This window comes from Medicago truncatula, chromosome 1 (genome assembly GCF_003473485.1).
Source record: "Medicago truncatula cultivar Jemalong A17 chromosome 1, MtrunA17r5.0-ANR, whole genome shotgun sequence".
Taxonomy (NCBI): Eukaryota; Viridiplantae; Streptophyta; class Magnoliopsida; order Fabales; family Fabaceae; genus Medicago; species Medicago truncatula.
This window is the reverse complement of record NC_053042.1, coordinates 18,701,656-18,715,327: the sequence shown is the minus strand read 5'-3', so window position 1 is coordinate 18,715,327 and position 13,672 is coordinate 18,701,656. Positions and strand designations below refer to the sequence as shown.

The window sequence follows — 13,672 nt, the reverse complement described above, 5'->3', positions numbered from 1 at the left end:
TGTTTCTATTTACACAGTTCATTTGAATGAAAAATGCAAATATATTTTCTGATACCTAAAATTCGTCAGCACTAAAAAAAAATGTACCACTTAAAATCTAAGGATTGTGGATCAACTATCTATAGAGAGAAAAAAGGTTGACTATCTAATTGTAAAATCTATTGAATAGAGCGTGCATGAGGGAAATGCGAAACGAGTGGTTTGATATCTCTACTTCTCATGAAAGCCAGAAATTGACTAGGTAGTTCCTCTAAAAGAGCTTGCACAACAGAGATTTGTCCACCTGCCAAAAATACAATAATGGGGTTCAATTAAATGAGTAAAGATTGTTAGCATGGTAAGAATACAAATAAAGTGTGGTTTTTTAAGTATCTATTACCCCAAAAATATAAGAGTAATAAGTGTTTTATTTGTATTTTCAACTTTAAACTTGATGGTACATGAATTTGTGTCAATAAAACAAAGACTCAAAAGTTATAAGAATTGAAAAACTACTAACAAGTCAAACTAGAGAAGCGACTAGTACTTACTTTGTACTTCTCTCATGGGGACAAATTGCACTATATCTCGTGTAGCTAGACGACCAGTAGAACTTTTCAATCGACGACCATTATCAGCATCCAGTACCTGTAATGATAAACCTTAGTACATGTTATTCTCTCAGATAACAAAGCATACTTCGTGGGAGTCGTGCTAAGGAAAAGAAACATAGGGAACGATAAAAGCAGACCTCCATGCTCGTGAAATCAGCGCTTCCAACACCAACTATAAGAATCGATAACGGAAGATCAGATGCTTTAACCACAGAATCTATGGTTTCTTGAAGATCCGTAACAACTCCATCCTGTGGGAAGATCATGGACATTTGATTGGTTAGTGTAATGATTTTACTCACTGTGAATCAATTATAATCGTCAGATTATTAAAAAGTTTAATCAAAACTATTTTGAAGTCACATAGATATATGATTGACCGTGATTGTTTGACAGTGTAAAATGTTTTACACTAAAAATGTATCAAAACTATACTCTAATCTTAAATCATTGTACTCAGTGTATTTCTCACCGTTATGATAAGCAATACATAGTACTTAGTGCTGTTATATGATGAAAGCGCTTCTGCAGCCATTTGTGCAGCCATGTTGATAACTGGTCCAAATAAAGTGGGTCCTGATAGAGTGACACTGCGTAAAGCACTGCCATAAGCCTCCATTATGCCTTCAACTCCTACAACCTAAACACAGGGAAATTATATCTTTATTTATTTAATAGAATGTATCAAGTTCATGCGTAAGGAGTAAGATAGTCTTTCCCTGAATTGTAATGGAACTTAGTAGTATATGAATGTTATTTTCATTAGAGTTGATGAATGAGGTGAAATTGAGTTTATTAAAGAAGGAAAATAATAATTAACAATAGTTTTTCGCCTTTATAAAAATAGTCTAGCATCAAAGACACATTGTACTAAAAATAACAGAGAGAATTTCTCACCTCGGAGCTAGTTGGACTCCCATTGAGATTAAAACAATGAGATATGGTACCTCCGGGTATCTTTCCTCCAAATCCCCAAGCAGGAAACAGCTTATCAGAATCGTAGAACTGAATAACTTCTCCAACCTCCATAATAGCCTACATAAATTTTATTCAGAATCCAAAAGAAGTTAAAAAAAAGCAGGATCATAGTGAAATCTTGAATGCGATTGTTTTGTTTCACAAGTTGATGATTAAAAAATTTGAAATCTTCCATCGACAAGTATCAAGCTTACCTTTTGGTATGAATTTAACCGACCGGATAAATCGATGTAATGCAAAGAATCTGGCTGTTGAGGACTTCCGTTTGAAGCTGGACATATATATATTGAAGCTATTAACAAACTACAAATATGAAATTAGTACTATTATTGACCTTAATTAATAGAACAGTTGACACTAACCAGTGAAATCTACCGCAACCAAGAAGTTTAGTTCAAATCCACTAGATATGTAGTCAATAAAGCTGAATTGTTCCTTTTCACAATATTGATCCACAAAGAGTTGACCCTTCAGAACCTATAATGAAGAAATTTTATTGTGACGTTAAGCAGAGATTAGACCCAAAATATAATTTGACTTTGATTGCAGGGATCAATGAACACCTTCTCTTGTCCATTGCGTGTGGATGGCATGACAAAATTTGCGCCTTTTTTTTCTTGGTATAGCTTTTCAAGGTCTGCTACTGATTTTTTCAGTTTACTGTCGGCAACAAACTTTGATGTCAGTATTTTGCATCTATATATAGTATATGGACTAGAAAGTGTAAAGCCTAAAAATGTTTAGGCTAAACGAAAATAAAACAATATAATTTGACATTACCCGATAAGTACATGATTGCCGCTGCTATTGAAATCAAAACACTCAATAAGCAATGGAGTATCCTGCATAGAGAAAGAAATTAAAAAATGTCAGAGTAATCTATATATGAATATGGTGTAACATCGGACATGTTGTGCACAAAGATCGAAAGCTTACTTTACTTCCAAACTGCTGGAAATTAAGACAAAGTGGTCTCCATTTTGGATTTAAATTGTTGTCTATAACTTCAGTCTTGAAAATAGGAACAGTTCCTCCACTCTCAACCACTCGTGATATCCTTAGAAAAGGATCCTGCAAGAAAAAACAACAAGACAAATTTTCAGAATGTTAAAAGAAAAGAAAAAACAAAATATGCACTTAAATATAGAACATATATGATGAAGCTAGGTATTGAATATGTACACTTTTAGAAAAAATGTCTTTGTTATCCAAGTGAGAGCAGCGGAAGATAATATCAACAGCATTCTTTGCAGCAACTGTTTCCTCAGCGTGAATGGTAATTGCCCCTTGATTTATTTGACTAATATTCCCTCCTTTGTTTTGAAGCCTTATGGTTAAGCTCCTGCTTTGTTTGGTCACAATCTGTTCGATAATATAGACACGCACATAAACAACAGAGTTAGCAAGAAGCTATAATTAAGCTAACCAGCTACATCTAATGACAGATTTATTACAAACAAATGAAATACTGACCTCTGATAAAGTGCAACTTGCCTCTCCAAGGAATTCTTGATCATTCAGTTTTAGAGTCTGCATGAAGTAACGTAACATATTCAAACATTCGATTTTCAAATATATAAACTTCACCGACACCATCACGGCTTTTTATTCCAAACTAAAAATACCCTATAGTTGAAGTTTTTTCTATCAAGAGTTTAGCAGGCTGCAAGTTAGCCTTGTATTATACCCGAATCTAAAACAGTACAGGGAGATCTCATGCTTCAGCTAATCGTAAAATGTTTAAAAGGCAGATTTACTATATGATTGGTTTACAAACCTTGGTGGGAACACCGTGATATGATGTGTCAATGTCATACACATGAAATCTGAAAGAAAGCAACAAAATGAGGGAGAGGAAGTTAGTAAAACAAATCAGAAAGAAGCCTCATAATTAATCTGATTGCTATATAGGCACAGGAAGAATAGCTTACACAAGTGGTTGCACAATCTCGAAATGAAATGCAATATTAATTTTCTCTATCCATTCTGGATTTAAACTGTTCGTTATGACTTCAGTGCGTCCTAATTCTTCCAATTTGCCGTCTCCTTTCTTTGCATATACCACAGCCATAGGATCACTCTGAAATTTCAAAAAATAAACACGTTACATGCTGAAAGATAGCAACCATTTCAGGTCATTTTAAATAGCGTATGCATTCTTATGTATAGGAAATTACCTTTGATACAATGTCAAGATCAAGTAAGTTACTTGCTGAAAGTGATAACTGCAGCAAAAGATTTGAATACCATAAGTAATAGGGTCCAAGTTACATGAAACAATTTATAACACAGTCTATTTGAAATAAATAAAAGGAAAGCCAAAAATAGGAAATCAAATAAAGAAACTTTCAAAACTAATTCTTCATTGGCAAAAATTCTTTGGTCAAACTAGAAGCAAAATCAGAAATGTAATATCAGGGACTAAACATAACATGAATACATATTTATTTAAATATTAATTTAATTTATTAAGATTATAAAACAAATATATAAATAAATATTTCTTTAATTGGACACTCATTTTCATATAATTTTGAAATTAACCCTATTCAGGAAAAAGAATTCAGAACCAAACAATATATTTCAGCCATATCATAATTGATTTGATGGAAACAATTACCTTTGCGCAAACTCAAATTAATTCCAAAGTTATAAAAATTGATTATGACATGTTTGGGTGATGTAGATTGACATGTTTTACTCAACTTCTTTTGTAGAATCGATATAAGAAATCGTAAAATCGCAATCAACATCGATGAATGTTACCAAAAAGAAAATAATACTACGTTGGGATTCGATAAATGACTATTCGATATCAACATCAACATCGATGAATATTCGATATAAGAATATATGTTATAAATGGTATATAGTCATAAATAACTTAATTTATAAGAAATCATAAAATCCAATCAAAATTGATGGATTTTGCCTATTTTGGGATTCTACTACGTTGAAGGTGATGAAAATCGTAAAATCTTGGATTTTAGGATTTAAGTATGTTGACAACAATATCCCGTGTTGTAGAGGAGCTTCACATTCAAGCTATCTTTAAAATTAATTTTACAAAATCAATGAAGCACGAGACCCACAAAAGACAAACAAACACACCAACACATGACATGTCATCGATCAGGAGTGACGGTGCTACAGAGTTTCATATTCAAACTATCTTCAAATCAATTTTACAAAACTAAGGAAGCACTTGTACAAACATCAAAGACACAACACGGACACTAACACTAGCACAACATAAACATAGATGATGGATTATAAATCGTACATACCTCAACATTGGTAAACAATGGCTGAAAACCTTGCGCGGTGTAGAAGAAATCAACGGCGTCATTAGTGTTGTTTCCAGGAGCAATACCTCCCACTGCTTCTTTCGCTCCTTTCATATCTGACAAACACCCTCCCATGATAAACCCTAATTTGCTTTTCACTCAATGAAACAGTTACAGTGAACGATCGATGCTTTTCAAATCTGACTTATTTATTTATATACAAGTTAATTTCTTGTTTTCACGAAGGAACTGCGAAACCGCTGAGACTTTACGAAAACAAATAATCACGTTAATCTCGTGATTAATTTCAGGAAATAATCTTCTATTTAAACTTAAACGCGGGACGCGTGGGATCTTTGATCTTTATTGTTTTCAAAATTTATTAGTAACTCGGAAAGTGCTTTTATTAAATCAAAAATTACTAATTTACCATTCTCATATATCAAACAGATCTATATTGATTATTGTGTTCTAAGACTTGTTGCACAAAAAAATTGTATGCATAATTTTGGAAACAATGATTTTATCTTACATATACAAGTTTTTTTAAAATCTTTTAAGCAAAATTTTGGATCCTTTCAAAAAGATAACAAATTTTGAGTCTAAAACGTTGTTACGACTTTTTTTTATTTTCTGACTTTTTTTTTTTTAAGTTTTATCTTATTTATACTATATAAAAAGAAAATAATATGATTCAGTTTTTTTGGCTGATTTTTTCTCTTTCCAAAATTAGCCTCAGTTTTCAATACTAATAACACATATAATAAATATATAAAAGTAAATTTAAATATTAAAATAAAAGTGTAATAAACACGATATGAGTATATATATCTAGTTCTTTTTTCTTTATCTTTTAAAACAAGTATATCTATACTTTTTCATTATCTCAATTATACCTTTAAACAACTTTTTCTATAACAAAGATTGTTGTTGACGTCATTAAAAAAACTAGTGGAAAGAATGGCACTCACGTGCCCGTCTTTTCACTCTTTTTATTGTGATGACGTATGTAGATTATCGACGATATTTTATAGAAATTTTGTGTGTAAAAAACGAATGATATTTGTTGCTTTTAAGTTATAACAAACCATTACTAAAAAAAAGTTATAACAAACCAAACTAATCATGATTATTTGTTTCAATGACACAAACAATATAACAATATATATATATATATATATATATATATATATATATATATATATTAGGATATTGTGTTTGTTACATTTTTTTAATATTTAAATTTATTCTTAGTCATTTGTTACATGTGTGTTATTTGTATTCAAAATTGAGGGAATTTTTTGAAAGAGAAAAAACCAAACCAAAAGAACTTAAAAGGGGTTATTTTCTTTATATTTTTCGAAATAGATAATAATATTAATATCTTAAGTTTTAATCAAAATCAAAATTTTAAAACAAAACACCGTTCATAATTTTCAAACATTAGTGCAATAAAATTTGTCCGTCTTTTCGATCGTATACAAAAAAAAATAAATTAAATCTCTTAAACAATTTTTTGAAGTCAAAATGTTGCAACAAATTTCGTAATTTTCTGCCTTTTTTTTATGAAAAAATGATAAAGCTTCCAGAAATGTAGCGGTAGCTCAACCAAAGCCGGTCAATAAGACAGATCCGAATCCTAGTGCTTTCGAGATCTTTATCTGGAATTCTCACTCTATCAATCAAGGATCATAATCCTTTTATTTTATCAGGGTGCTCTTCACATTCATTCATCAGCCTGCTTCAAAATCCCTTTGCGTGCACCTTTCTACTATTCTCATTTGAAATGAAGTTGTTAAATCACGTAAGCAACTTTCTGAAGAAAAAAACTTATTGCACACTTCCTAATTTTCTACCTACCTTTTTTTTATGAAAAATTTAAAAAACAACTTTTATCTATACTATTCGATATCTATCTATTATACACCAAATACTTTTTGTTAGGGGAAGAAATTCAATTCATATCATCGTTAGATAATAATTTGTTAATACAAGGCGGTATATTAATAAGCAATTGGGAGTAAACTTCTAAGGAGGCTACCTGTGGTAATTCATGAGCGACCTCATTTGCTTGACTTCAGCTAAACTCCATCTTAGAGTTGTGAAAAAAGGTGCTAAGTATCGGCCTACAATGAAAAATGATGTTGCCGAACTCATTGTGATTGTTGCTATCACCATTAAAAGCATCTACGACGGCCTTGGAATCAAGAGAAAAATCTATACTATCAAACCCCAATTCTGCGACCCATTAAAGTGCATGGGAGAGACCTAAAGCTTCACCTACTTCCACCGAGCAGAGAGAGGAAAATAACACGATCTTTGCGAGGACAAAATAGCCATCAAAGTCCCGAATACATTCCAATGTCAACCTTATTATGTGAAGAAGAGAAGGATATATCAATATTGCCTACCTAGGGTCGGACGCTGCCATCTGAGATTTTTCTCAGCCCTTGTGAAGCAACGATGCAATTTGGGTGTTATAGGGCCTTTGAAGTTCCCACACAAGCTTCCAGTCTTCCAACAATTGCACAACACGTTCAGTTACTTGGGATGTTGTTTCGTCAATATGTTGCCAAAGTTTCAAATTGTAGCGCTTCCATAAACTCCATAGGATTGTTGCAAACAAATCACATTGAGCTGAATGGAGTGGAAGTACACTACTAGAAACTCTCCATTCTCCTGCGGATTTACCAGCGGATTTGAGTGAAAGTTCTGCAGGTTCCCAGGTAATACCTTCGTGGGTAATTGTTTCGTTATGATTTTAGGATCCGCGGGTAGTTCAGCAGGAAATATTATCAAGATAAATACTATTTGCAGGAAAATCCGCAGGAAATTGATTTATTTTAAAAAATATATATATAATGCATTTCAATGCATTCCAAAATAATAAAATTTAATTTATGGACGATACAATTTCAATCCACAAGAGGGTACAATTTAATTGCATCTCTTATTATTAAGATAAGATGAGATAAAATTAATAAAATAAGCGATACAATTTCATTGCATCTAATATTTAGAACCTTTGGTGTTATCTTATAACCAAAGCAACAACAGGGTCAACATTAGTAGCACCAATTACAATCCACAAGAGGAGGAAACCAGTAGAAAAAAAACTACTCCTCATAACAACTAGCTCTGTTTACTCTGCCGTTTGCTGTGATTACTAACATTGCTTGATCCATTTGAAAGTAATTGGTTATTTGATCCGGTTAAAAAAAATGCTTCTCGGTCTTTTTGCTAAAATATTTAATCGAACAATGACAAAAAAAACTAAGTTCATTCGAACCAAAACAAGCAATAGAAGGTGATTTGACACTCTTAGCTTCCCCAACAGGTAGACTCTTAACCATGTCCTTCAATTATTCAGCGCAAGATACAAAAATGTTGGATCAGTTCTGGTGGGGACTGCTCCGCCGACATTGGAACGAGGCCAACCGCTGCTTATCACAATCTCTGGTGCCGGTGGAGGTTTGACCTCGGCGCCGCACCGATGAGGATTAAGGTGTCGGTCGTCATCCGCAACGTCAAGATCGTCGTGCACAGTGTGTACTTGCCATTTCCACATATTAATCCTGTGGCTGCGGCTTACGACAGTATCCTAGGAGGCTCAGAAGTCTCAGGACACACACCCATTAAAAAAATAGAAAAGACTAAAAGACATAAGCTAATTGAGTATCTTTCACGAGGATCATAATTAGTAAGGGTGTTTGTGGTTCGACTCAGGTTGGATAACTCACAAAACATCAGTTCTGATCTGATTATGCGGTCTGAATCGGATATCCATGGCATTACTCAAAATTTCACAACAGTTTCAAAGACCAAGTGATTTGCAAGTTACAACCAATGTAAATGACCCGTTCCTTTAAAATTGAAGGTCTATTAGTGAATGCTACAAGTTACAACCAATCCAAAACAGGTAAACATACAAAACAATAACACTACCAAACCAACCATTTAGTACTCCCAAATACATTAAGGCAGCAGCATATAATTACTCCTTAAATAAACCACCGCCAAAACACACAATCTATCTATATATAAAGTAAAAAGTACAGACACGGACACGACACAAACATTCACAGTCAACACCTATAAATTTTTAGACAATGACATGATTCAATGTTCACATATGTCAGTCGGTGTAGGACATCGATACGAACACCAGAATATAATGTGAGAAGGTCAGGTTTTTAACAAAGCTAACGCTGAACGTGTGAGAAGCATTTGTTGTAGTTTTGGAGAAGCATTTAATTTCAAAATTGAACATGTGAGAAGGTCATTACTCATTATCTCTAACAGAAAGATAAGGTTTGTAACAAAGCTAACGCTGGATTATACAATCAAACAATGTGATACTATCTCAAACGCTGGATTAGGACAAGGTGACTTACAGACCTAAGTTGCAGATCTTCATGTCTTTCCCTTGCTTCTTCATAATTACATATTCCTACAACGCACTCAAACTACATAACCTAAATTATTTTTACTGACATGAATGACCTATTTCTCATACAGCTTCACTACTCCCTCACCGAAACTGAATCATCTCATTAATTACAAGATCTTAAGAATGAAACAATAATGGATAGTATAATATGTCTATACACTATATCTCATTCACATCTATGATAAAATTAGGCTTATAACCATATTTCCCTTCACCAATGACTTATTCATCAAAAATTAAGAGCTGGTAAATGCAATACCAACAAGGCAGATTCTACAATGGACCCACATTTAAAACTCGCCTCAAATTCCAACATGATCACAAACTATGTACAGTTATAAATAAGTATTTATTTGTTACTGAATTCCATATTAACACGTGCAATAAATTAATATGTGCCAAATTGCAAAATTTTATATAAAATACTGCTCACAATTTACACATGTTAGCGCGATAAAAAGAACCATCTTTCTGCTAGTTATATGTTAGTATAGATGATTAACCATACCAAATAACTAGAAAGGATAGTATAGTACCAAGTTAAAGTAGGAATTTCATAAAAATGCATGAGACAAAGTAAATTGCAGCCTGCATGTCTGACCCTGCAAGTTGAATTACAAACCAGTATGCCTAATTTTAACAGCTGCAGTAAATTACTGTAAAGAAAACAAGTGCGGTAAATTAATATGTGCCAAATTACAAAAATACTTTTTTCCTCCAACTTTGCAAGGCTTGTTTGAAGCTCCTGATGTTCTTGAAGCCGATATACTAATTATTTTTCCTCTCGGCAGCCTTAACTTTGATGATCGCCTGATTGAATGTGACAAAGGAACGTCTTCATCATCTTCCTCTTGTTAGGATGTACTAATGGAATCCTCATCTTCACTTGAGCTATGGTCATAAGAAAGCTTCTTTCCCTGTGGACGACCCTGACGCTTAACAGAAACCCCTTCTTTTATAATTTGAAAGACTTCATTCTTCGCGCCTTTTTCCTGCAAGACCTCAACAAATGTGCAATAGGGACGCCAGCCATTGGGATTTTCATCTTTATTTACATTTTCTGTTCTCTTTTCAACGTCCTTCTTAATTTCCAACACATCTGATGCAGGGAGTTTTGCCGCAAAATGGACCACTGCCGCTTCCAGAAAAGACAAATGTTTTGGAGCATCTTCAAAAGCATATTCAATACCATCCTTGACAAGTTTTAAAATTTCTGACTTGTACTTGTTCCGGGCACCACCGATGTAGGTTCTAGAAAGCTGAACAGCCAGATTTTTACATTCTGAGAAAAGGTTTTCTGATGACATATCATCATTTCCAGAGTTATCGACAGTATGCCGGTGGTATGCCTTTTTAAGTGCTTCAAGAAAAATGTCAGCCAAATCATCCTTTCTTTTTTTCAAAAATGTGATCAAGTTTTTTACAATCTCAGCCACACCGGTTCCATGCATTACAAAATGCGAAATAATCTCCGGAGCAAGATAATCCTTTGGGACAACATCAGTATAAATCAGCTTGCAAGCACCAACTAAAACAGCACATCTATTTGTCTCCTCTTTGTTTACATCGTCATCTTCTACCTCGTCTGAAACATTTAGCTGTTGTTGACAAAGTTTCTGGAACTTTTGAAGCACATATGAATTAGGCCGATATCCCAATCTTTCCAGCCCTGTCTTACTAAAATTTGTCATCCTAAATAAGCACCATGTTTCTGCAAGCATTGTGCATACTCTGCCGCCAAGTTCACTTCCACTTTTATCTCCTTCATTGCTTTCATCAGTTACCAAATTTACGAAGTATTCAAGTTCTTGTAACAAAGTATCACGCTTCGATAGGAGAGTCTTTAATGATGCATCCGAAACACTTTCTCCGTCTAGTACAAACTTCAAACTCCAAGCCAGATCAAAATACAAGTTCTGAAGCAGCAAACCAACAACCTCATCTTCCATATTCCTAACATCACGTAGCACCATTACAATGTCTTCATATAGTTTATCAATAGGCACGTATTTAGACAATTGAAGTTCATACAACCTTCTCAAATTTACAAGAAGAGAATATTCATCACCCCCGGCCTTTACTTCTCTAATTGCAGATTCCAATTTGTCAATAACTAAATCCTCGACTTCCTTTAAATTGTTTCGAGCAACATCTTGCAATTCCCCTCGACTTTCAACACAACAGAAATTAATTGCCTTCACACAACCTCTCAGAGGATCCTTGTCACCATGCTTAAAAAATGCATCTTTCATAAGCTGGAGGAGATTTTTGAAATTCTGTTCCTGCCTCTTCAAAGAATAAAATTCAAGATTCATATACAAAACAATCTCGACCAGCAATGACACTTTAGCTTCATCCGAAATAAACTTCTGCAAGAGTAATGGGAAACTCTCCATCATGGCAATAGTAATATCGTGTTTATTATTTTCAAATACTTCTTTTTGGGCTTTGTTGTAGTACTGCTTTCTGTTATCAATAGCAGGAACAATCTTCTCTCCAACAGCCTTTTTCACCGATGCACATAGGAGACGAACCAAGTTTGTTTTACTTTCGTTGGTGATTAATGAATTTTCATCAAGGAGCATGGATATGATGCACTTCCAATCCTTCATAGCTTCCATGTAATCCCACACATCATCAATCATACAACTAGTCAAAATTGGATTAGGTGGGAACTCATCCAGAATCCGCAACATTCTTTCAAGATGGACCTTAGAAGAATTGTCATTTTCACCTCTTGATTCTGATTCGGAGCTATTAAATTTTTTAGCAATCAAGTGATCATATACTAATGCTCCAATGGCATGCCTGATTTCTGGAGGATCATCAGTCAGCAAATTATACAAATTACCTAATTCATCTCCGGTAATAAATTGATGTCTAATCAGTTGTTTAACAAGGCCTATGGCCTGAACAGCCACATCAACATCAATGTCATCAGCAAGCTCAATCATCCGGCCAGAATATCTCTCAGTAAACAAACCAAGGGACGGTACATTATCATCCATCTCATAGAGATTTTGCAGTGCTCTTATTGAAGATTTTCTTACACCAGCATATTTGTCATTCAGTGTCCACCCAAGATATTTCAAGTATACATCCTTCAAAAAAATTGATGGGTATGACAGGATCCATACACCGAGCGATTCAATGCATGACATTCTAATATTTGGATCAAGGTCCCGGTAATGATGCACAAATAACCCAGTAAATATCTTGCCCATCATCTCCTCCAACAATGTTATTTTATCGTGCATATCCGACAACTTTATATTTAGTGACTTCATCCGAGGCCCCTCGGATTTTTTCTTCTTTTGACCATCCAATTGTCTACGAGTAATGTCTCGTTGTACAGCAAGCATATTAGCAATAGTTATATATGATGTGATCAATGAAAGACCCATCAATGAAGCAACTTGACGATAAACTCGTGGAGGGGTGCATGAAAGTGCAATGATGTACTTCATGCACTTTTCAAATAAAACTTTGTCAAACAAAGGTCCATGCTGACATTCACGTACCAAATTATCCCAGAATGATTCTAGATTCTCTTTCAAGTTTTTAAACTCCTTCTTTATGGAATTTTGATAACATTCAACTTCACCACTTTTTTTTGCATAGTTGACAAGAGCAACAACAACATCATTAACGTTAATCTCATGCATGAGAACCCTTTTGTCGTGAAATTTGGCTCCACATACCTCAAACAGCATTGTCAAGAGTTCAACCATAGCAGATTTTGGATCTTTTTCATAGCTTTCAACCCAAAGTTTTACTACATGAGGAATAAGTTTTCCGTTACCTTTGATTGTTTCAAACAAAGTCTGATCAGTAGGTTTAAGCGTCGCCCCAGCAGTTCCTTTGTTAGCACGATTTTGCTTCGATTTAGGAACCGGACGTGCTTCTTCGAAATCTTCCGGCAAACTTTCATGTTCCGCCATATCTACATCGGTATCGATTTCCTTTGGCGGTTGCTTTAGAGGTCTACCCCTCTTGGAACGACGAGTTGAAGGTGGAGGTTGATCTTCCATGACCTAAAGATTCTGCAACGCAAACGCATAAAGCGGTTTTGGAATATGAAAAATATTAGTATTTTTGTTTTTATATATAGTTTCGAATATGAAAAATATTATTTATTTTGATACCATTTTAAATGTTATAATTATTTTTTAAATATTATACAACTAAGTCATCTGATTTAAAAATTATTTATAAAAATCAAAGTCATATAACTATATTATCTCAAATATCTCTTAATGGTATAATATATCAACAACTTTCGACTTTCGCATCCTTTCGATTTGGTTGTTTCAATCTATTTTTCCATCGTTTCAAAGCAAAAACCTCTCTAATTGAATCAAGTT

The 13,672-nt window shown here is 33.9% G+C and overlaps 1 protein-coding gene and 1 pseudogene across 1 annotated transcript; both read right to left on the bottom strand.

Moving 5' to 3' along the window:
* Window positions 1-70: 70 nt before the first annotated feature.
* On the bottom strand, window positions 71-5,025 carry LOC25483162 (protein BONZAI 3). Its single transcript, XM_013611811.3, has 16 exons — window positions 4,859-5,025; window positions 3,749-3,796; window positions 3,503-3,651; window positions 3,349-3,397; window positions 3,045-3,101; window positions 2,754-2,933; window positions 2,508-2,642; window positions 2,352-2,413; window positions 2,135-2,231; window positions 1,934-2,048; window positions 1,766-1,842; window positions 1,491-1,628; window positions 1,066-1,233; window positions 731-844; window positions 531-627; window positions 71-283 (listed from the first exon to the last, which is right to left on the bottom strand). Exons 1-16 carry the CDS (start codon window positions 4,991-4,993, stop codon window positions 159-161), a joined length of 1,746 nt encoding a protein of 581 aa, XP_013467265.1. The 5' UTR covers window positions 4,994-5,025; the 3' UTR covers window positions 71-158.
* A 4,936-nt stretch (window positions 5,026-9,961) lies between these two features.
* LOC25483160 (sister-chromatid cohesion protein 3-like) lies at window positions 9,962-13,339 on the bottom strand (annotated as a pseudogene).
* Between the last annotated feature and the right edge of the window lie 333 nt (window positions 13,340-13,672).